This window comes from Enhydra lutris, unplaced genomic scaffold (assembly GCF_002288905.1).
Source record: "Enhydra lutris kenyoni isolate GAN:26980312 unplaced genomic scaffold, ASM228890v2 scaffoldscaffold13, whole genome shotgun sequence".
Taxonomy (NCBI): Eukaryota; Metazoa; Chordata; class Mammalia; order Carnivora; family Mustelidae; genus Enhydra; species Enhydra lutris.
Genome location: NW_019154097.1, coordinates 12,603,155 through 12,625,574, shown reverse-complemented (window position 1 = coordinate 12,625,574; position 22,420 = coordinate 12,603,155). Strand labels below are relative to the sequence as shown.

The window sequence follows — 22,420 nt, the reverse complement described above, 5'->3', positions numbered from 1 at the left end:
TCATACCACTTTCTTCTGGCCTACAGTGTCTGATGAGAACTACGCTGATAGTCTAATGGAGTTTCCCATGTATATAACAAGTTGTTTTTCTCTTGCTGCTTTTAAGATTCTCTGTTATCTTTAAATCTTAACATTTAATTATGTGTTTTGGTGTGATCTCTTTGAGTTTATATTGTTTGGAACTTGCTGGGCTTCCTGGGTCTGGATGTCTCTTTCCTTCCCTAGGAAGTTGTCAGAATTATTTCTTAATTGAATTTTCTTCTCTCCAACCCCTTTCTTCTTCTGGTACTCTGTAATGAGAATGTTATTCTGTTTTACATTGAAGTATAGGTCCCTTAACCCATGTTCACTTCTTAAAACTCTTTCTTTTTGCAGCTCTGTTGAGTTCCCCTTTCTTGTCTTCCAGATCACTGATTCATTCTGCTTTATCTAGTCTGCTGTTGAATCTCTCTAGTATATTTTTCAGTTCAGTTTTTGCATTCTTTAGTTCTGTGACTTCTCTTTGGTACTTTCTCATATTTTCTGTCTCTGTTGAAGTTTTTGTTATGCACATCCATTCTTCTCCTGAGTTTGTTGAGCATCTTTATGACCATTATTTTATCAAGTAGATTACTTATCTCTATTTCATTACAGTTTATTTCTTTAACTTTATCTTGCTCTTGCATTTGAAATGTATTCCTCTGCCTCCTCATTTTGCTTGACTCTCTGTTTTTGTTTTCTTCCCCCCTATGGATTAAGTGAAATAACTATCTCTCCCAGTCTTAAAGGAGTGGCCTTATATAGGAGATGAAACTTATTGTTTAACCTTGACCAACCTCTTGGTTGTCTCTCAAACTTTTGTGAATATCTAAGCAGCCTGATTTATTCTTGATAGATACCAGTTGTTGAGGGAGAATCAAGTCCTCTGAGTGTTCCAGAGGGAGGGATCTCTGTCAGCCCCTAGTTTCAGTCTGATTGGAATCTAGACCCTCAGGTACACATTTAAGTTATGAAAATATATATAGTCCTATGGGACAGCCATTATAAACTCTGCTGACCTTCAGAACAGGTGATCTGGAGGTGTCTCCTTGGAGATAGTTGCAAAAACAAGGGCTCCAGGCAACTGTATGAGTTCCTTTCCAGAAGGTAGTGGCAAACTGTGGCAGGGCCAAGGGAGAATGCAAAAATGTCATTCCCTGGCCTATGTTCCTTGAGAATACTTCTGTAGCCTCTAGATGTGTGGTCATCTTGAAGCCTGCCCCTTAGGCTGAAGCTCCAGGACAAGTAAATAGGCCTTTTTCACAGGAAGACTGGGAGTATGTTTTGATTTTCTGTCTGCAGTATTCTGGAGGTGGTTGCCTGCCAAGAACCATCTCTCCAATTGTTTCATACCCACAGGGCCCAGAAACACTATTCTCTCTGGCCACCAAGAACCAGGCACATAAAGAGTGTCCCTATGTGGGCTATGCACACCCACTGTCTTTACTGGGACTGTGGGGTAAGCGTGGGCGTGGGATGCTTGTCACAGGGAGAGGGTCCACCACAGCTCTAGCTGATTAGTGGAAGAGTACAAAAATTGCAGTGCAAGCGCCAGTGTTTGTAGGATAGAGGGAGAATGCAAAAATGGGGTCCGCCTAAGCCTTTGTTCTTGACAGAGTCCTAACAGGCTCCTGCCCCTCTGGCAGACACTCTAAGATTAGTAAATGAATCTCCTTCACATGTAGTCTAGGTGCTTTTCAAACTGTTGCATTTGTGCTGGGTCCTACGGCAAGCAAGTCTGTGTGTAAGCCCTTTAAGAGCAGTGTTAGTTCCATATAGCCCTTGGATTCTCCTGGATATAAGCCCTGTTGGTTTTAAAGGTCAGATGTTTTGGGAACTGATTATTCTGTTGCAGGTCCCAAGAGTTAAGATGCCTGATATGGGGGCACAAACCCTTGCTCCTCAGAGAGAAACTTTACATTTGTAATATCCCTTCTGGTTGTGGGTCACAACACAGGGGCAGAGAGGTGGTGAGATTTTTGGTGAGACCACATCTCTACTTTTCCTACCTTGACATGGCCCTTTTATCTTTTGCTGCAGAGGAGCTGTTTAGCTAATTTTCAGGTCTTTTTCAGAGGAAGTTATATCATATGTAGTTATAGTTTTATAGTGTCCATGGGAGGAAGTAAATTGAGGATCTTCCTATACCACCATCTTAAGCTGCCTCCCTCTGAGTCTTTTTTGTGCAGGCTACAATTCTTTGTTCCTTCAGCCATTCCCCCATGTGTTTGGTTAAAATAATGAAGAACATGTAGTACTGAAGAGAATATTTTAGGTTTATGAGGATCTTTGTGATAAATAAGGACCTCTTCTATGCATTACATTCTGGTTATTGGTTTTGTCTGACCCTCCAGGAGAAAGGTATTTTCTGTTATTTAGGAGGCAGAGAGTGAGATGATTGAGAACTTTGGATTCTGGGATTAGACAGTCCAGTTTTGTGAAGCACTACCTCTCTGACCTCAGTGAGGTCACGTCATCTTTCTAACCCTAGGTTCCATGTCTATAAAATGAGGAACTTAAAATTTCCTACCTGATAGTTGTTATTCTGAAAATTAATAAGGCAGTGCATTTGAAGAACCTAATATAGATATGGATTCATACTAGGTACTTGGCAAAAGTACTTGCTATTTTAATTTTATCAATGATTTTAAATATGCATTTTGCTATTATGGAAATCATTTTGCTTTGGAGTTGAATACCTATGTGTTTAGACCTCAGTTTCCTGACTTGTAGCCTGTTCACCTTGAGTAAGTTATTTAAGTTGTGAAGTGAATATTTTAACCACTTTGTTAGGCTGTTATGTGATAAAAAGTGCTTATCGTGGTTTTTGGTATTTAATAGGCACTCCATAGAAGACAGTTAACATTATTGTATTTGATTATGAGTCAGTGAATCTGAGTATAGTTTGCCTAATGTTGATGCTACAAATAATCACTCTCAGTTGGTTTTGGTAAATAGAGCAGACATATAATCATTCTGCTTCAACATGAAGCTATAAAAATCAATAGAGCATCAAAGTGAATCACTGCCATCCAAAGAATGAAATCTATTTTTTGATGAGTTCGGGGAAATACAGATTGCTTGTGTGAGACAAAATTATATAATGTACTGAATTTGATTACACAAAACCTTGACAAGTGATTTAAGATAATTCCATCTAAATTAGAGGAGGCTTATTTTTCTTGATAAGTATATTCAAGTGAATTTAACTCACCAGGCACTTTGGAAGACCAAAAAGCCATGGGAGACACAAAGATCAGGAATGCATAACTCAGACAAGTCATGAGCTCCTGCTTAACATGGCATTTCTGTCATCACCTTTCACTCTGCCTTCCTTCAATGTGTTCTCCAGATAGCATGGTGGATCTTCTTAAAATGTGATACAGATCAAACTGCCACTGTGCTTATAGCCTAACATGCATTCCAACTGGGTTTCTGTTCTGATTTGTTGTAGCCTTTGCCTTACTTATTAAGTATTCTTTGAGTATCATCTCTTGTCAGGGCTTCGTTTAACATCCATAGTCAAACTGGGAAATGGCCACAGCTTGATATCTTGTGAGGACTACTTTCTAGACAATGAAATTTGTCTGAAAATGAGAGAATACTGCCATCTGACTGCAGGTTCTCTACTTTCACATGCAGCAGTTTTCCTATAAATGTAAATGTAATACATTTGGAAGAAGCAGGGCTCATACTTCCAAGGGTCGGAGCTCTCATTCCCACACTTGTATGTGAAGGTTTCAATTGCAGCCAGTTACTACCTTTTATTCCTTCTGGAGCTTTGTGTTGAGTGGGAGCGGGTGAGAGCAGGGTATGGCAGGAACACGGGAGTTGGCAGGTGACCATGGCCCAGTTCCCTTCTCACTGCAGATTCCCACGTCCAATGCTACCAGATGCCAAAGGGACAAATACTGATAAATTTTTGTTTGTTGGGTGCTAGGTAATATTGATACATTTGTGTTATATTCAGTACAAATATTCTCTTGGTTGATGATCTTATGAATATCTCTCAAATTGTATTCTAAAAAAATCTTGAACATTTTGCGTATTAAAATTTCTGTCATAGATGTTCACATATCCAGTTGCAGATGAACAAATTGTTCATGTATATCCCCCAAAAGTACCCTAGGAGAACAGGTTGCTTTTTGGGGATGGTCATGATTATTCCTCAGTGATTCTGAATTGATGTGATGAATAGTTCTATTACAAAGGTGTGCTGATTAGTGTGATTTTTTTTTTAAATTTACCATTCTTTGTTTTTTTTTGCCATTTTCATCTTACTGGTCCTGAGCTGAGCACTTAACTTGTGCCATATTTAGATGTCATTATAAGGTATGTGAATTCTGAGTTAGAAAAAAATCTTGATACTTATTGAATCCTACTCTAGGTGTTTCAGGATTCTCCATTATGTGTCCTGCCCTATGGTTGTCCTGGATTTATGTGACTATTGGGGAAAAGTACTCTTTATTTAAAAAGTTAGATCATTCTATTTTCAAAAAGAGTTCTGTTTTTCAAACAAAAAATGATTTAAAAATCATAACATTAGTTATATGGGCCTTCAATTAATTTCCCAGGATGAAAATGGACTGTCTGCATGACTTCATGTCTCTTGGGACTCACATACTCAAATATCTTCATTGCTATGCAGTGATTACACTTGAGTAAAGCAAACTGGGTCTAAAGCAATATGGTCAAGTGAGGACTGTGGCACATCTCTTTAATTCTATGTAACTAAACAAAATACATATGCCATAATATCATATTACCATTAGAAATTGGGGGAAATTGGAAGGGGAGGTGAACCATGAGAGACTATGGACTCTGAAAAACAATCTGAGGGGTTTGAAGGGGCGGGGGTTGGGAGGTTGGGAAAACCAGGTGGTGGGTATTAGAGAGGGCACAGATTGCATGGAGCACTGGGTGTGGTGCAAAAACAATGAATACTGTTATGCTGAAAAGAAATAAAAAAAAACACAGAAAAATGAGAAAAAAAAGAAGTTGATTACTTCTGACCCTAACTCAATGTTTTTATTAGAATATGTATTCTTTACCTGTATAATTATATTTTATTAATGACTTGGTGATGGCAAGGCATAGAGGAGTGCTTTTTCTTCACAGAATAAAATGATTCCACTTTTAGAATTTTCCACATGATGAACTCATATACTCTACTCTTTAGTTGTAACTAAGGAGGAGAAATGAATCTCCTAGGAACAGTCCCAGATTCCCTCCAGAAAACTTGTGGAGGGAAGAGTGTTGTTAAAAAAGTTACAAGCTTAGGGAGGAGTCAAGATGGCGGAGAAGTAGCAGGCTGAGACTACTTCAGGTAGCGGGAGATCAGCTAGATAGCTTATCTAAAGATTGCAAACACCTACAAATCCAACAGGAGATCGAAGAGAAGAAGAACAGCAACTCTAGAAACAGAAAATCAGCCACTTTCTGAAAGGTAGGACTGGCGGAGAAGTGAATCCAAAGCAACGGGAAGATAGACCACGGGGGGAGGGGCCGGCTCCCGGCAAGCGGCAGAGCAACGGAGCACAAAATCAGGACTTTTAAAAGTCTGTTCCGCTGAGGGACATCGCTCCAGAGGCTTAACCGGGGTGAAGCCCACTCGGGGTCAGCGTGGCCTCAGGTCCCGCAGGGTCACAGAAGGATCGGGGGTGTCTGAATGTCGCAGAGCTTACAGGTATTAGAACGGGGAAGCCGGCTACAGAGACAGAGCCGAGTAGTGAGCTCACAGCTCGGGGTTACCTTGAACCTGTCGCAGGCTCGGTCAGCTCGGAGCGCGGCCGGAGGCCGGGGTGACGGGAGTAATTGGGCGCTGTTCTCTGAGGGCGCACTGAGGAGTGGGGCCCCGGGCTCTCGGCTCCTCTGGGCCAGAGACCGGGAGGCCGCCATCTTCATTCCCGCCCTCTGGAACTCTACGGAAAGCGCTCAGGGAACAAAAGCTCCCGAAAAGCAAACCCGAACGGATTACTCAGCCCGGCCCCTAGTAAGGGCGGTGCAACTCCGCCTGGGGCAAAGACTCTTGAGAATCACTACAACAGGCCCCTCCCCCAGAAGATCAACAAGAAACCCAGCCAGGACCAAGTCCACCTACCAAGGAGTGCAGTTTCAATACCAAGGAGAGCAGCGGAATTCCAGAGGAGGAGAAAGCAAAGCATGGAACTCATGGCTTTCTCCCCATGATTCTTTAGCCTTGCAGTTAATTTAATTTTTTTTCTTTTTCAATTTTTTTTTCTCTTTTTCTGCTAAATTTTTTTAACTTTTACCGTTTTCTTTTTTAACGTTTTTTAAATAGTTTATCTAATATATTTATATATATATTTTTTCCCTTTTTATATTTTTTCTTTATTGGTTTTCTTTTTTTAATTGTTTCTTTTTTTTTTTTTCTTTCTGAACCTCTTTTTATCCCCTTTCTCCCCCCTCACAATTTGGGATCTCTTCTGATTTGGCTAAAGCATATTTTCCTGGGGTTGTTGCCACCCTTTTAGTATTTTACTTGCTCCTTCATATACTCTTATCTGGACAAAATGACAAGGCGGAAAAATTCACCACAAAAAAAAGAACAAGAAGCAGTACCAAAGGCTAGGGACCTAATCAATACAGACATTGGTAATATGTCAGAACTAGAGTTCAGAATGACGATTCTCAAGGTTCTAGCCAGGCTCGAAAAAGGCATGGAAGATATTAGAGAAACCCTCTCGGGAGATATAAAAGCCCTTTCTGGAGAAATAAAAGAACTAAAATCTAACCAAGTTGAAATAAAAAAAGCTATTAATGAGGTGCAATCATAAATGGAGGCTTTGACTGCTAGAATAAATGAGGCAGAAGAAAGAATTAGCGATATAGAAGACCAAATGACAGAGAATAAAGAAGCTGAGCAAAAGAGGGACAAACAGCTACTGGACCATGAGGGGAGAATTCGAGAGATAAGTGACACCATAAGACGAAACAACATTAGAATAATTGGGATTCCAGAAGAAGAGGAAACAGAGAGGGGAGCAGAAGGTATATTGGAGAGAATTATTGGAGAGAATTTCCCCAATATGGCAAAGGGAACAAGCATTAAAATCCAGGAGGTGCAGAGAACCCCCCTCAAACTCAATAAGAATAGGTCCACACCCCATCACCTAATAATAAAATTTACAAGTCTTAGTGACAAAGAGAAGATCCTGAAAGCAGCCCGGGAAAAGAAGTCTGTAACGTACAATGGTAAAAATATTAGATTGGCAGCAGACTTATCCACAGAGACCTGGCAGGCCAGAAAGAGCTGGCATGATATATTCAGAGTACTAAACGAGAAAAACATGCAGCCAAGAATACTATATCCAGCTAGGCTATCATTGAAAATAGGAGGAGAGATTAAAAGCTTCCAGGACAAACAAAAACTGAAAGAATTTCCAAACACCAAACCAGCTCTACAGGAAATATTGAAAGGGGTCCTCTAAGCAAAGAGAGACCCTAAAAGTAGTAGATCAGAAAGAAACAGAGACAATATACAATAACAGTCACCTTAGAGGCAATACAATGGCACTAAATTCATATCTCTCAATACTTACCCTGAATGTTAATGGGCTAAATGCCCCAATCAAAAGACACAGGGTATCAGAATGGATAAATAAACAAAACCCATCTATATGTTGCCTACAAGAAACTCATTTTAAACCCGAAGACACCTCCAGGTTTAAAGTGAGGGGGTGGAAAAGAATTTACTATGCTAATGGACATCAGAAGAAAGCAGGAGTGGCAATCCTTAGATCAGATCAATTAGATTTTAAGCCAAAGACTATAATAAGAGATGAGGGAGGACACTATATCATACTCAAAGGAACTGTCCAACAAGAAGATCTAACAATTTTAAATATCTATGCCCCTAACGTGGGAGCAGCCAACTATATAAACCAATTAATAACAAAATCAAAGAAACACATCAACAATAATACAATAATAGTAGGGGACTTGAACACTCCCCTCACTGAAATGGACAGATCATCCAAGCAAAAGATCAACAAGGAAATCAAGGCCTGAAATGACACACTGGACCAGATGGACATCACAGATATATTCAGAACATTCCATCCCAAAGCAACAGAATACACATTCTTCTCTAGTGCACATGGAACATTCTCCAGAATAGATCACATTCTTGGTCCTAAATCAGGTCTCAACCGGTATCAAAAGATTGGGATCATTCCCTGCATATTTTCAGACCACAATGCTCTGAAGCTAGAACTCAATCACAAGAGGAAATTTGCAAAGAACCCAAATACATGGAGACTAAACAGCATCCTTCTAAAGAATGAATGGGTCAACCAGGAAATTAAAGAAGAGTTGAAAAAATTCATGGAAACAAATGATAATGAAAACACAACAGTTCAGAATCTGTGGGACACAACAAAGGCAGTCCTGAGAGGAAAATATATAGCGGTACAAGCCTTTCTCAAGAAACAAGAAAGGTCTCAGGTACACAACCTAACCCTACACCTAAAGGAGCTGGAGAAAGAACAAGAAAGAAACCCTAAACCCAGCAGGAGAAGAGAAATCATAAAGATCAGAGCAGAAATCAATGAAATAGAAACCAAAAAAACAATAGAACAAATCAACGAAACTAGGAGCTGGTTCTTTGAAAGAATTAATAAGATCGATAAACCCCTGGCCAGACTTATCAAAAAGAAAAGAGAAAGGACCCAAATAAATAAAATCATGAATGAAAGAGGAGAGATCACAACGAACACCAAAGAAATATAGACAATTATAAGAACATACTGTGAGCAACTCTACGCCAACAAATTTGACAATCTGGAAGAAATGGATGCATTCCTAGAGACATAGAAACTACCACAACTGAACCAGGAAGAAATAGAAAGCCTGAACAGACCCATAACCAGTAAGGAGATTGAAACAGTCATCAAAAATCTCCAAACAAACAAAAGCCCGGGGCTAGATGGCTTCCCGGGGGAATTCTACCAAACATTTAAAGAAGAACTAATTCCTATTCTCCTGAAACTGTTCCAAAAAATAGAAATAGAAGGAAAACTTCCAAAATTATTTTATGAGGCCAGCATCACCTTGATCCCTAAACCAGACAAGGATCCCATCAAAAAAGAGAACTACAGACCAATATCCTTGATGAACACAGATGCAAAAATTCTCGCCAAAATACTAGCCAATAGGATCCAACAGTACATTAAAAGGATTATTCACCACGACTAAGTGGAATTTATTCCAGGGCTGCAAGGTTGGTTCAACATCCGCAAATCAATCAATGTGATACAACACATTAATAAAAGAAAGAACAAGAACCATATGATACTCTCCATAGATGCTGAAAAAGCATTTGACAAAGTACAGCATCCCTTCCTGATCAAAACTCTTCAAAGTGTAGGGATAGAGGGCACATACCTCAATATTATCAAAGCCATCTATGAAAAACCCACCGCAAATATCATTCTCAATGGAGAAAAACTGAAAGCTTTTCCGCTAAGGTCGGGAACACGGCAGGGATGTCCGTTATCACCACTGCTATTCAACATAGTACTAGAAGTCCTAGCCTCAGCAATCAGACAACAAAAGGAAATTAAAGGCATCCAAATTGGCAAAGAAGATGTCAAACTATCACTCTTCGCAGATGATATGATACTATATGTGGAAAACCCAAAAGACTCCACTCCAAAACTGCTAGAACTTGTACGAGAATTCAGTAAAGTGTCAGGATATAAAACCAATGCCCAGAAATCAGTTGCATTTCTCTATACCAACAACAAGACAGAAGAAAGAGAAATTAAGGAGTCCATCCCATTTACAATTGCACCCAAAACTATAAGATACCTAGGAATAAATCTAACCAAAGAGACTAAGAATCTATACACAGAAAACTATAAAGTACTCATGAAAGAAATTGAGGAAGACACAAAGAAATGGAAAAATGTTCCATGCTCCTGGATTGGAAGAATAAATATTGTGAAAATGTCTATGCTACCTAAAGCAATCTACACATTTAATGCAATTCCTATCAAAGTACCATCCATTTTTTTCAAAGAAATGGAACAAATAATCCTAAAATTTATATGGAACCAGAAAAGACCTCGAATAGCCAAAGCAATATTGAAAAAGAAAGCCAAAGTTGGTGGCATCACAATTCCGGACTTCAAGCTCTATTACAAAGCTGTCATCATCAAGACAGCATGGTACTGGCACAAAAACAGACACATAGATCAATGGAACAGAATAGAGAGCCCAGAAATAGACCCTCAACTCTATGGTCAACTAATCTTCGACAAAGCAGGAAAGAATATCCAATGGAAAAAAGACAGCCTCTTCAACAAATGGTGTTGGGAAAATTGGACAGCCACATGCAGAAAAATGAAATTGGATCATTTCCTTACACCACACACGAAAATAGACTCAAAATGGATGAAGGATCTCAATGTGAGAAAGGAATCCATCAAAATCCTTGAGGAGAACACAGGCAGCAACCTCTTCGACCTCAGCCGCAGCAACATCTTCCTAGGAACATCGCCAAAGGCAAGGGAAGCAAGGGCAAAAATGAACTATTGGGATTTCATCAAGATCAAAAGCTGTTGCACAGCAAAGGAAACAGTTAACAAAACCAAAAGACAGCTGACAGAATGGGAGAAGATATTTGCAAATGACATATCGGATAAAGGGCTAGTGTCCAAAATCTATAAAGAACTTAGCAAACTCAACACCCAAAGAACAAATAATCCAATCAAGAAATGGGCAGAGGACATGAACAGACATTTCTGCAAAGAAGACATCCAGATGGCGCACAGACACATGAAAAAGTGCTCCACATCACTCGGCATCAGGGAAATACAAATCAAAACCACAATGAGATATCACCTCATACCAGTCAGAATGGCTAAAATGAACAAGTCAGGAAATGACAGATGCTGGCGAGGATGCGGAGAAAGGGGAACCCTCCTACACTGTTGGTGGGAATGCAAGCTGGTGCAACGACTCTGGAAAACAGCATGGAGGTTCCTCAAAATGTTGAAAATAGAACTACCCTATGACCCAGCAATTGCCCTGCTGGGTATTTACCCTAAAGATACAAACGTAGTGATCCGAAGGGGCACGTGCACCCGAATGTTTATAGCAGCAATGTCTACAATAGCCAAACTATGGAAAGAACCTAGATGTCCATCAACAGACGAATGGATAAAGAAGATGTGGTATATATCCACAATGGAATACTATGCAGCCATCAAAAGAAATGAACTCTTGCCATTTGCGACGACGTGGATGGAACTAGAGGGTATCATGCTTAGCGAAATAAGTCAATCGGAGAAAGACAACTATCATATGATCTCCCTGATATGAGGGATAGGAGATACAACATGGGGGGTTAAGGGGGTAGGAGAAGAGTAAATGAAACAAGATGGGATTGGGAGGGAGACAAACCATAAGTGACTCTTAATCTCACAAAACAAACTGAGGGTTAATGGGGGGAGGGGGGTTGGGGGGGTGGGATTATGGACATTGGGGAGGGTATGTGCTATGGTGAGTGCTGTGAAGTGTGTAAACCTGGCGATTCACAGACCTGTACCCCTGGGGATAAAAAGATATTATATGTTTAAAAAAATAAAATTAAAAAAAAATAAAATTTAAAAAGAAAGTTACAAGCTTAGTTTAACAAGCTTGACTTTAGACTGTTGCAACCATGTGGGATTCCATCCCTGTGTAACCTAATTGTACCTTGCTATCAGACAGAAGTAGGTCAGTAAACTTTTAATGATGTCCTCTGAGATGTAGTTTCCTGCTCAGGTGTAAATATCAGACTGTGTTTTATATTCCTGTGGGAAGAGATTACCAGGCTGTAAGATAACAAGTAAAAAAGAATCAATATCTTCCTAGGCCGATTGGCCTCTTTGGAATCCCCATGTTTAAATAATTAGAGGTCGTGTAATGCTGGAAATTGTTCTTTGTATATTTGCTAAAGAGATGGATAGATAGGAAGAGATAGTTAAGATGTTTCAAAAATATTGAAATACATGATGGGGTGATGAGAAATATATGAAATTTGCAGTTTGTTTACTTGTGCTCCTGTCCCCACTGTGCTAATTCCTCGCTGTAGGACCTAGGGCAATTTGTATAATTTTTTTTTTTGGACTACACATTCCTTATTGTATAAGATCATGTATATATTCAGGGTTTTATGAAGTTTAAATACATATACAACATCAGTGGCATTTAATGTATCTTGTCCCTGAGCTACAGAAAACATTAGTCACTGAAGTGGTTGCTTCATTTTTAAATAATCTACAACAGGAAAGAGGGCTCTTTCTTCCTTTTCCCAGTTTTCTAGAAACCTCATGGAAGTTGTCCAGGGATAGTTATAAGAATTTCCTATCTTGGCTTAGTAAATGTGTTACACTTTCATCTTTGTTTAGGATCCTACTGATCCTCTCACAAGTTTGGACGTACCACAGGTGGCTATCCAGTCTGCCCTATGGAAACCATTCCTGAACCAAGTGGGTTATAGTCCCTCTTCTGTGCATTAGTATCTCTAATATTGCCAGTGTCTACATTTCCATTTTCTTTTCTTAGAGTTGCAGCATTCCCTTTTAGACTTCTTGAGACTCTCCCTTTTGTGATCTGTGACACCACATAGCCATGCCTCTCTTTCTACCTCTTGGGCAACCTATTTGCCCTCCTTTCAGTAGTTTTACTTTGTTTCTTCCCTAAAATTTGGGGTATAGTTAGTAATGGCTGTCCTGCTTTTTCTCATACTGTGAAGACATTACCTGTAATATTTGTGTCAAGAGTCACCCCATCTATATCATCAGACTGAATGCCCATTGTTGGTGTCTAAATTTGCTTCGTATACGGGCTAGATGCCATCAGTCTGTGATCCATAATCACCACATACAAAACCTGGTTATAGTCAGACTCTCCCTATTCCTCTGGCTCCTTGGTTTTTCAAACTGAGACCCTTTTTCTAGACTGAGATAAGTGCTGCAAAATGTGGGTGAATAAGCTGATATGTTTAGTCTTTACAAAAAGTGAGAAAACTGAGGTTCAGAGAAGTTAAACTACATGCATAGCTAATAGATTAATAAGGTAGATGTGGAGGTGAGATTCAAAGCTAAATAGTTTACATATTCAGTATTTTGTCCATTAATGTCTTCTGCCTCCTTTGATAAACTAAAAATTCTTGTGTCCTAAAAATTCATCTTCTCTAAAGTGCATCACACTGAAAACTCATGACCCTAGGTTTATTTAGCAGTTTTCTGGTTGGTTGAAACCCTTGGTTCTTGGTGATATCATCTATAACATGTAAGTATAGGAATCAACGAGTTTCTAAGGAGGTTGCAATACTGGGCTCAAGACAAAGTCTTATTCATGGCCTTTCCCATAATCATGGAAGAGTTGATCATCATAGCCCCCTGAATTCACCTATATATACAATTAACAGCTTTAGAGAAATTCCAAGGATAAATCCAATTACGATATGTTAACTTTTTTGCCCCTGGTGTCTTTGGATTAATTTTCCTGATTCAGATGCAACTGGGTTTCAAGATATTTCCCTTCTGACCAGTAGGCAGTAAAGGAAATTTATGTTTTTATAGTCAAGACTGTGGTTTGAAAACTAGCTTTCCCACTTAGAATCTGTATGATCTTAACTACTATGTGCCTTAGTCTATTCATCTTTAAATTGAAAGCAAGAATATATATTATTGTGAAGATTTAGTAATAAATAATAACATGTGAATATATAGCACAATGGCTTGCACATTGACTTTGCATTCAAATTGCTTAGATAATTCCATATCCTTACCTTCTTTTTATTTTTGCTTCCTTCTTTCTGTAGCCAGGTTTCCTATCAGAATTTAAGTATAAGCATTTCCCTCAAAAAACTGTTTATTCTATATTTGATAAATTTTATTTTATTATTATTTTTTAGCATTTCTGTCAATTTATTTCTTTTTTAAAATTTTAATCCCAATATAGTTAACATACAATGTTATTTTAGATTCAGGTGTACAATATAGTGATTCAGCACACCAATGCATCACCCAATGCTCATCACAAGTGAATTCCTTAATTCCAATCACCTATTTAACCCATCTCCCCACCTAACTTGCCTCTGGTAACCATCAGTTTGTTCTCTGTCTTTAAGAGTCTGTTTCCTGGTTTGCCTCTCTTTCTTCCCCCCTCCCTTGCTCATTTGTTTTGTTTCTTAAATTCCAAATATGAGGGAAATCATATGGTATTTGTCTTTATCTAACTTATTTCACTTAGCATTATACTCTCTAGCTCTATCCATGTCATTGTATATGGCAAGATTTCATTGGTGAGAAAAAAGAAAAGAGTTATATTTATGTTTCTTTTTCTCTCTAAGTTTATCCTTTCTCACAAGTATCTTAGAATCAGTGAACCACTCAATGTTCTCCTTTCATAGAGTATATGACTATTGCTACGTTATTTTGGAATATACTACAGAAACTTTCATAATCTACATTTTAGAAACAAGAAACCAACCGCAGAAACACAAATGTCTTGCCCAGTACCTTCTGTTATTTATTTGTGTATGGAAATCACAGTCTAACCAAATACATTGTTTATGCTCTATCTGCTTCACTACAGTTCTCAGGCAGAGAACTGACTATTTACTGCTTTTTTTTTTTTAAAGATTTTATTTATTTGACAGAGAGAGAGAGATCACAAGTAGGCAGAGAGGCAGGCAGAGAGAGAGAGGGGAGGAAGCAGGCCCCCTGCGGAGCAGAGAGCCCAACTCGGGGCTCAATCCCAGGACCCTGGGATCATGACCTGAGCCGAAGGCAGAGGCTTTAACCCACTGAGCCACCCAGGTGCCCCACTATTTACTGCTTTTAAAGATACCTCAAGACAGACTTAAGCATTTGATATGAAGATTCATTTTCCAGAAGTAAAAGCTGAGTGACAGATTGAAACCTCTGAGGAGGTGGCACTGGTAGGCTCCTGATTCTGGGTTATAGAGAAAAAAAGAAAACTGAAAGTAATATTGGAAGCAGCTAAAGGACTGCCATTGTCATGGCGAAGACCCATACCTGGAGTGATGCTGACAGGAATAAGCAACGGACAGGGAAGCTCAGAGCCCCTGTCATCAGCCAGCCTTCTATTCTCCAGTAATTCTTTGGGAAGAATTTAACAGAAGCTAGCTAGCAAAGGAGAAATTGGTTTTCAGTGACCCAGTCCTAACACAAAATGGAGCATAGAAAAATGGATTTGAAGTTGAGAGACAGTAGTTTAATAGCATTAAAATTTACTCCATAAAAAATAAGAATGAAAATCTTATGCCTGCTCAAAGCTTTCTGATATATTTAAATTCACTCAACACTAGTTCTAATAAAACAACTGATGTTTATTGGATGTTTAAAATGTTCAAGGCACTATTTAGTACTGCATATGAATTAATTTTATGAAGTAACCTTAATTACCCATGCACAAGAAAGGAAGATATTATGGGCTTACTCTTAGAATTTAGTAGTTATAGTCTTACTTTAGACTTGTGTGTTATATTTCAAATCCCATAGGCTTTTCAAAGAGCTTAGATAAAAGGAATGCTTCCTTCTTTTCATATCAGTGACATAGTTGCTTCATGGAAGTGGGGCTTCTGTCCTCACATTGGCACTGCTTGTCCTCTTTAGTCATTAGAGATCATCTGAGTTTTGGCCCATTTTTGTCTTATTGCCAACACCAAACCCTGTAGCTCTTTAGTTTATTGAGCAACTTGACTCTTTTTCTTTTGTTACTTCTTATCCTTTTATTGCAATTACCAGTTCTGTCTAGTTCTCTTACTGCTTAGGAACTATGTGATCCAATGCAGAGTAGGAAAGTAGTTCTCATTACAACCTGGTCTCCTGTCAAAGTCGAAGAGAAACTGTGCTACCATGTCACCTCCATTCTACTATGTTATGTTAGGGTACGGAGTCGACCACCCCTCAATTAGACAGAGAACACTCTCGATAATGCAAGTCACACAGCGAGGTTTATTTCCAGCTCACTGGGGTCCAAGTATCCGCCTGGTGCAGTGGGTTTCAACAAGGACCCCGAGCACTCAAAGCCAAGGGTTTATATAGCATTTTCAAGGCACTTTCCCATAGCTACATACATCTCTTGTACCCCACTTTGACAGTTTGACTTTGTTTAACCTTTTGCCACCCCGGCATCACCCTGGCGCCATCCTGGCGGTTAAGTGAGATTTAGGTTTAGAAGAAATTTAACTTTATTTACATTTCCTTCTGCCTCAGCCTCCCTCAGTTTTATGGTGGAGAGGGCGACCTTAGGCCTTGAGGAACTGAGCCACTGGTCTCTGGAAATTGGGCCATAGAAGAGATAGCCCTTTTTGTTTAAATCACCAGGACATTTGCAAACCAAGGGAGACTCCTGTCTTGCAGGATTGTGATCTCTGCAAGTTAACTCTTTGTTTTCTTTAACATCTGGTCCCTGTGGTGCCATCGCCTAACCGCCCTGGTGGTATATGATTAAGTTGTTTCTTACGTTTTAGCTACTTTCTCTTATCTCAAGTTATGTGCGCAGTGTGGGCTGGTTAGGGACACTCAGTAAAATGGCTTCCCGGCCTTCAGGATAGCCATTCTTATGCTAACCCACTCTTACAGTGCAAGGTGCCGGCTTTTGCTTTGCCAAGATGGCTGCACTTATGTCAGGGCTAGACTCGAGGTGGGTACAGCCTTGTTTTTCTTGGCCTCCACACCTGGAGCTGGTTTCCAGGACTTGTTTTTTTAAGTTCCCTGGGGGAAGGGGAGCAGGGACAGTAAAATAGGTCCTTACAGTTAAAACTTAGGCTGCATGACCAGGGGACTCTTTTAGTTACCCTAGTCTCATTATATACCAAATCCAGATAAGTTATGAGAGCTAGTTAACAAAAACCTCTTCCTCTGTATTGTGATAGTGATCACAAAGAAAATAAAAGGCAACATTTTAACTCTTAGGGGAGTTCATATTTCAAAGCCAATACAGTTTATTTTGAAAATAAAACAATGAATCAGCTTTCTTTTTGAATAAGCCTTGTTACCTCATATACCACAGACATACATTCCTACTCTTATATAAGATACAATTCATTTATTTATTAAAATAAATACTTATATTTATCAAGCATCTGTTATGTGCCAGTATCTATTCTGGGTCTGTGGGTTGCTGCAGGGTAATAAACAGACAAGTTCTTATTTTCAGAAAGCTTATAGGGTGGACACAAACAGTAAATAATGAATAAGTTAAAAATGAATATAGAATATACCATTTTCCAATCAGTATTCTTTTTGCATAATTAATTAAAATGTGCTTATTTTAGGTTACAGAGTATTTTAGTACACCTTTTTTTAAACTTAGCATTTACTTCTTTATTCTATATTTCCATTTCAGTACTATTATATTCTTTTTAAAGTTTTTATTTTAATTCCAGTTAGTTAACGTACAGTATTATATTAGTTTCAGGTGTTTTTAGTACACCTTTTTCCTGTATTACTCTCTGAAGGTTTCAGAGTGACTATATTTTGCCTGGGCTTCTAAAGAGATTTTTTTTTTTTTTTGCATTTCCATATGAGTATTTTAAAACCAGAAACATGTTTTGTTTCTATAGTTAAAACAAAAAGCTAACAGTAACAACAGCCACCAAAATTTTTCTCTCAGATGATTTTGAATGCCATGTGGTGAATTCATTTTCACGTGGTAATTTTCTCTTTTCAAATTTTGTGTCTGCAGCAGCTCTGGATACTCAGTCACATAGTGTAAATCGGTCCTCATATTCCATCAGAGTTTCTTCTACTCAACATGTTCCTCATAGCAGCCTTTACATCCTTGTTCCTCAGACTATAGATGAGAGGATTGAGCATGGGAGTCATTACTCCATAGAAGAGAGAGATGAGGGCCTCAATGATGTCTTGATTATCAGCACCAACAGAGCTTTTAGATTTGGGCTTTGCATACATGAAGAAGATGGTTCCATAGAATATAATCACTACCGTTAGGTGGGCTGAGCAAGTGGAGAAGGCCTTACCTTTTCCTTCCATGGAAGGGATCCTCAGAATAGTGGTGACAATAAAAATGTAAGAGAGAGAAATAACTAGCAGTGGAATAACCAGAACAACCAGATTTGACCCTGCCATGCTGATCACATTGATTGAAATATCAGCACAGGCCAATTTTAGGATAGCCAGAATTTCACAGACAAAATGTTTAATGACATTATTAGCACAGAATGGTAACTGCATTGCGAGAGATGTCTGCAACACTGAGTCAACAAGCCCAGTGGCCCAGGACCCAGCTGCCATGGGCACGTAGGTGTTTTTCCTCATGATGACAGGGTATCTCAGTGGGTAGCAGATGGCTACATAGCGGTCAAGTGCCATCATACCTAGAAGCACACACTCTGTGGCCCCCATGGCAAAGGAGAGAAACATTTGCACCATGCACCCAGAAAAGGAGACCCTCTTCCTTACTGTCAGAAAGTTGTCAAGAATTAGTGGGACAGAGGAGCTGGTGTAACAAATGTCCAGGAAGGAAAGATTACAGAGGAAGAAATACATGGGGGTGTGCAAGTGAGAATCATAGATGATTACTGAGATAAGGACTCCATTTCCCAGAAGGATCATCAGGTACATCCACAAAACTAGCACAAAGAAAACTGTCTGGAGCTTTGGGTGGGCAGAAAGCCCAACAAGGACAAATTCTGTCATCATGGAATCATTGGTCCTTTCCATTTTACATATACTCTTTCTCCAACAGCACTCTGGATGGTAGAATAGGAATTTGTTAATGCAGTATCTGCAAGAGCTACATCTTTTAAGAATCATATTCTGTGTTACTGCTGTTCTGTACTTGGATGTAACAGTATAAGTCTATGGCAGATTTCTCACTGAAAACCCAGGCCACCAGAGCAGGAATCTTAACCTGGTTTTCTCAGGGTTAAGAGAGAGTACATTTGATTATAGGACATTTGGATCCCACACCAGTTTATTTCTATTCCTACTAATTCTTCCTCTTAACATATTGACTGCAAGTCAGTGGTCTATAGCCTGGATGCAGCAGAGAGATGTGTTTTGTTCGACAGTCTTTTCAGCACTGTTTTAAATTTGAACCAGAGAGGAACATTTTACAAGCAGGAGATATGGTTTAAAAGTCTATATTTTCAGCTTGTCTTCAAATAAATTATAATATTTTAAATCATTATACCTATTTCCATCTTGGAGCTCAGTTACAAATTACCCGTTGGATTTGAAGCATGTTCTCCATTCTACCAGATTGCCCTCCTTTCTCTCTTATCTGCTTGTCACTGAAGGTGAATATTAGTTGCCAATTAAATGTTATTCTCAGTTGATTTCATTCATTAATAATACCTAATGGGATTGTATATGTATTTGAATTTTCAACCCATGGCTGCAGGGCCACCTTATCCACTAGGCACTGTAGGCCTACCATACTGTTAGAAACCTATACAAACGTTTTTATTTCTTTTAAAATCTGAATAACACGGCAAACTTTTGACCTTTAGTATATTAGTATATTTATCTTTATATCAAAATAGTTGAAAATATAACTTTTCATATTATTTCATGGGGGAAAGGGCCCATGTTGGCAAAAGTGTGCAGGGACCATCAAAGTTATAATGCAGTCCTGTATAATCAAATCACTTTTCAGAGCTTATTTGGGTCTGCTGGTGACATATCTGCACAAAGCCTCATTGAGGACAGTGGCTTCATTGAAGAGAGGGACATATCTTTATATTACTACAGTAACTACCTCAATACAGTGCTGAAATATGTGTCCAAATAACTTTTTTTTACATTTTTTAGTTTAATTTCTTTTCAGTGTAACAGAATTCATTGTTTATGCACCACACCCAGTGCTCCATGCAATACGTGCCCTCCGTAATACCCACCACCAGGCTCCCCTACCCTTCCACCCACGCCCCTTCAAAATCCTCAGATTGTTTTTCAGAGTCTATAGTCTCTCATGGTTCATCTTCCCCTCCAATTTCCCTCAACTCCCTTCTCCTCTCCATCTCCCCATGTCCTCCGTGTGCAAATAACTGTTATTTTAATGTGCTCAAATAAATGTTTTTAACAGAAATAAATTGAAAATACTTACAAAGCCAATTTTATCATGAATAGAGAGACATAATGTTATATATTGTAGGCCCCACTTAATTTGTTTTTTTTTCACCTCATACAAGGATTATCACCAAGAGATCCACTGTAATAATAGTGCTTTCATTCAAAGTGTACACATGTAACTAAATCAGTGATATGTAGCCATTATGTTCTAGCAAACCAAATTTATACAGAAGCATAGCATATAAAGGAAAGAAGGAATTTTCTCTGATTGGAGTTACACTGATTTGCTAAGGAAGACAAAGTACTATTCCTTTCATACCCTATTTACTTTTTCTCCGAACTCAGTTTGGCTTAAGAGGATTCTAAGGGGCATAGTTTGAAAACCACCAATATAGTGAGTTAGAAGTAATATTAATAATCTGCATTTTAATAGTTTTATTAGAAACAACAATACTAAAATAGTAGTTTATGTATTGATTACTCAATGCCAGATATATATATATCTAAATTCTTTTATTCATAACAATCCAAAGAAGCAGGGATTATTATTCCTTAAACATTTAGTAAACATTTGGTGTCACCTGGGTGGCTCAGTGGGTTAAAAGCCTCTGCGTTTGGCTCAGGTCATGATCTCAGGGCCCTGGGATTGAGCCCTGCATCAGGCTTTCTGCGAAGCAGGGAGCCTGCTTCCCCCTCTCTCTCTGCCTCTCTGCCTACTTGTAATCCCTGTCTGTCAAGTAAATAAATAAAATATTTAAAAAATTTTGGTAAATATTTGGTAAACATCATAAATAAATCATGATATAAATGGACTAGAGACAATTAAAAGTAACTATTTCAAGAGGTGTAGGAAATAAATTTGGTGGAGGTCAATTCATAATTTTTATATCAACTATTTGAAATTTCACAAACATGAGATAACTTCTTAATCTTGAGAGAAAACTATGTACCAAAAACCTATATAAATTATTATTGACTAATAATTGAAACAGTTTATACATTCTCATGATCTGTGATGAGATACAGATGCCCACTCTTACATAGACTTGGTAGTTCTGATCAAAATCATATATAATATATGGGATAAAAATATAAGACTGCCAAAAAAATAAGACTGCCATTTTCTCCCAAATTAGTCTATACATTTAATTAAATGTATTCAAAAGTTTAGTTAAAATTTTTTGAGGAATGTGAGTATTCATCCTAAAATTTATGTGGAAGAATAAAAGTATACAACTTAGTTAATTTTATAAAGGAAAAATAAAGGAAGCATCCATATTTGAAAGACACTGCAAAGCTACAGTGATAAAAATATTATGATAATGGCTCAAGGACATTTAAATAGTCCATTGGAAAAGAGATCTCAGATATAGACACGTGTATACTGGAATTTGATAAATCATAATATTGTCACCCCAAAGCAATGAGGAAGTGACAGCTTAGTAGGTCATGTTAGGAAAATGTCTTTATGTATGGAAAAAAGGTAAAATTAGATCCTTGGATTACCATACATAAAAGTGGAAACCAGGTGAACTAAAAATTTAAAGGTGAAAAAAAAGAAATTACAAAACTAATAAAAGACAATATAGGAAATCCTTGTGAACTTATAGTGGTGGAAAAAAACTTTTAAAACAAAATACAAATGGCATAAACTATGAAGCAAAACTTGGTGGACTTAATTCATTAAAGGGCATCAGAGATAAAGTTAGCGAACTATAGAAGGGAGTTGCAATATCTAAAACTGACAAGTAACCCTCTTGATAGAATATACAAATGAAACAAAGAGAAACCACAAAAACCAAAAGTTCTTTTGCTAACGCAAAAGGTAAAGCTTTAACCAACAGATAACTGGTCAAATGATATGAATTAGTGATTCATGGGAGGTATTTCCTAAGCGGCTAATGAATATATGGGGATTCTCACACTTTGAAAATCAGAAAAATGCTCATTAAAACAGCCATAACATATCATTCATGTTCACTAGAAAAGTAGATAATAGTTAAAGTTGGCAAGGATATGGGGAATTAGATTCTGTTGGGAGTGTACACTAGTATACTAGAAAACTCTCTGGTTGTATTGGACCCAATGATTCTAGTCTTGGAAATATGTTCCAGATAAGTTCTTGCTCAGGACTATAAGGAGATAAGCATGAGGATGCTCGTCATTGGATTGTGACAAAAGGAGGTTGGAGAAGCCTGGATACCCATCATCAGAGTAATAGTTCTATCGCATGTAAGAATGCATTATGGAACACTCTGCAGAAATGACAGCAAATGAACTAGGCTCCACAGAGCAATATAAATAGATCTCTGAAAAAG

General features: G+C 38.3%; 1 protein-coding gene across 1 annotated transcript; it reads right to left on the bottom strand.

Moving 5' to 3' along the window:
* Positions 1–17,789: 17,789 nt before the first annotated feature.
* Positions 17,790–18,749, bottom strand: LOC111145982 (olfactory receptor 13C8). The gene has a single exon (XM_022501336.1). The coding sequence runs from the start codon at positions 18,747–18,749 to the stop codon at positions 17,790–17,792; it is 960 nt and encodes a 319-aa protein (XP_022357044.1).
* Positions 18,750–22,420: the final 3,671 nt, after the last annotated feature.

What these genes read in the sequence shown, in the direction of transcription:
- LOC111145982 (XM_022501336.1), bottom strand. Translation starts at nt 18,749, where the DNA reads ATGGAAAGGACCAATGATTCCATGATGACAGAATTTGTCCTTGTTGGG.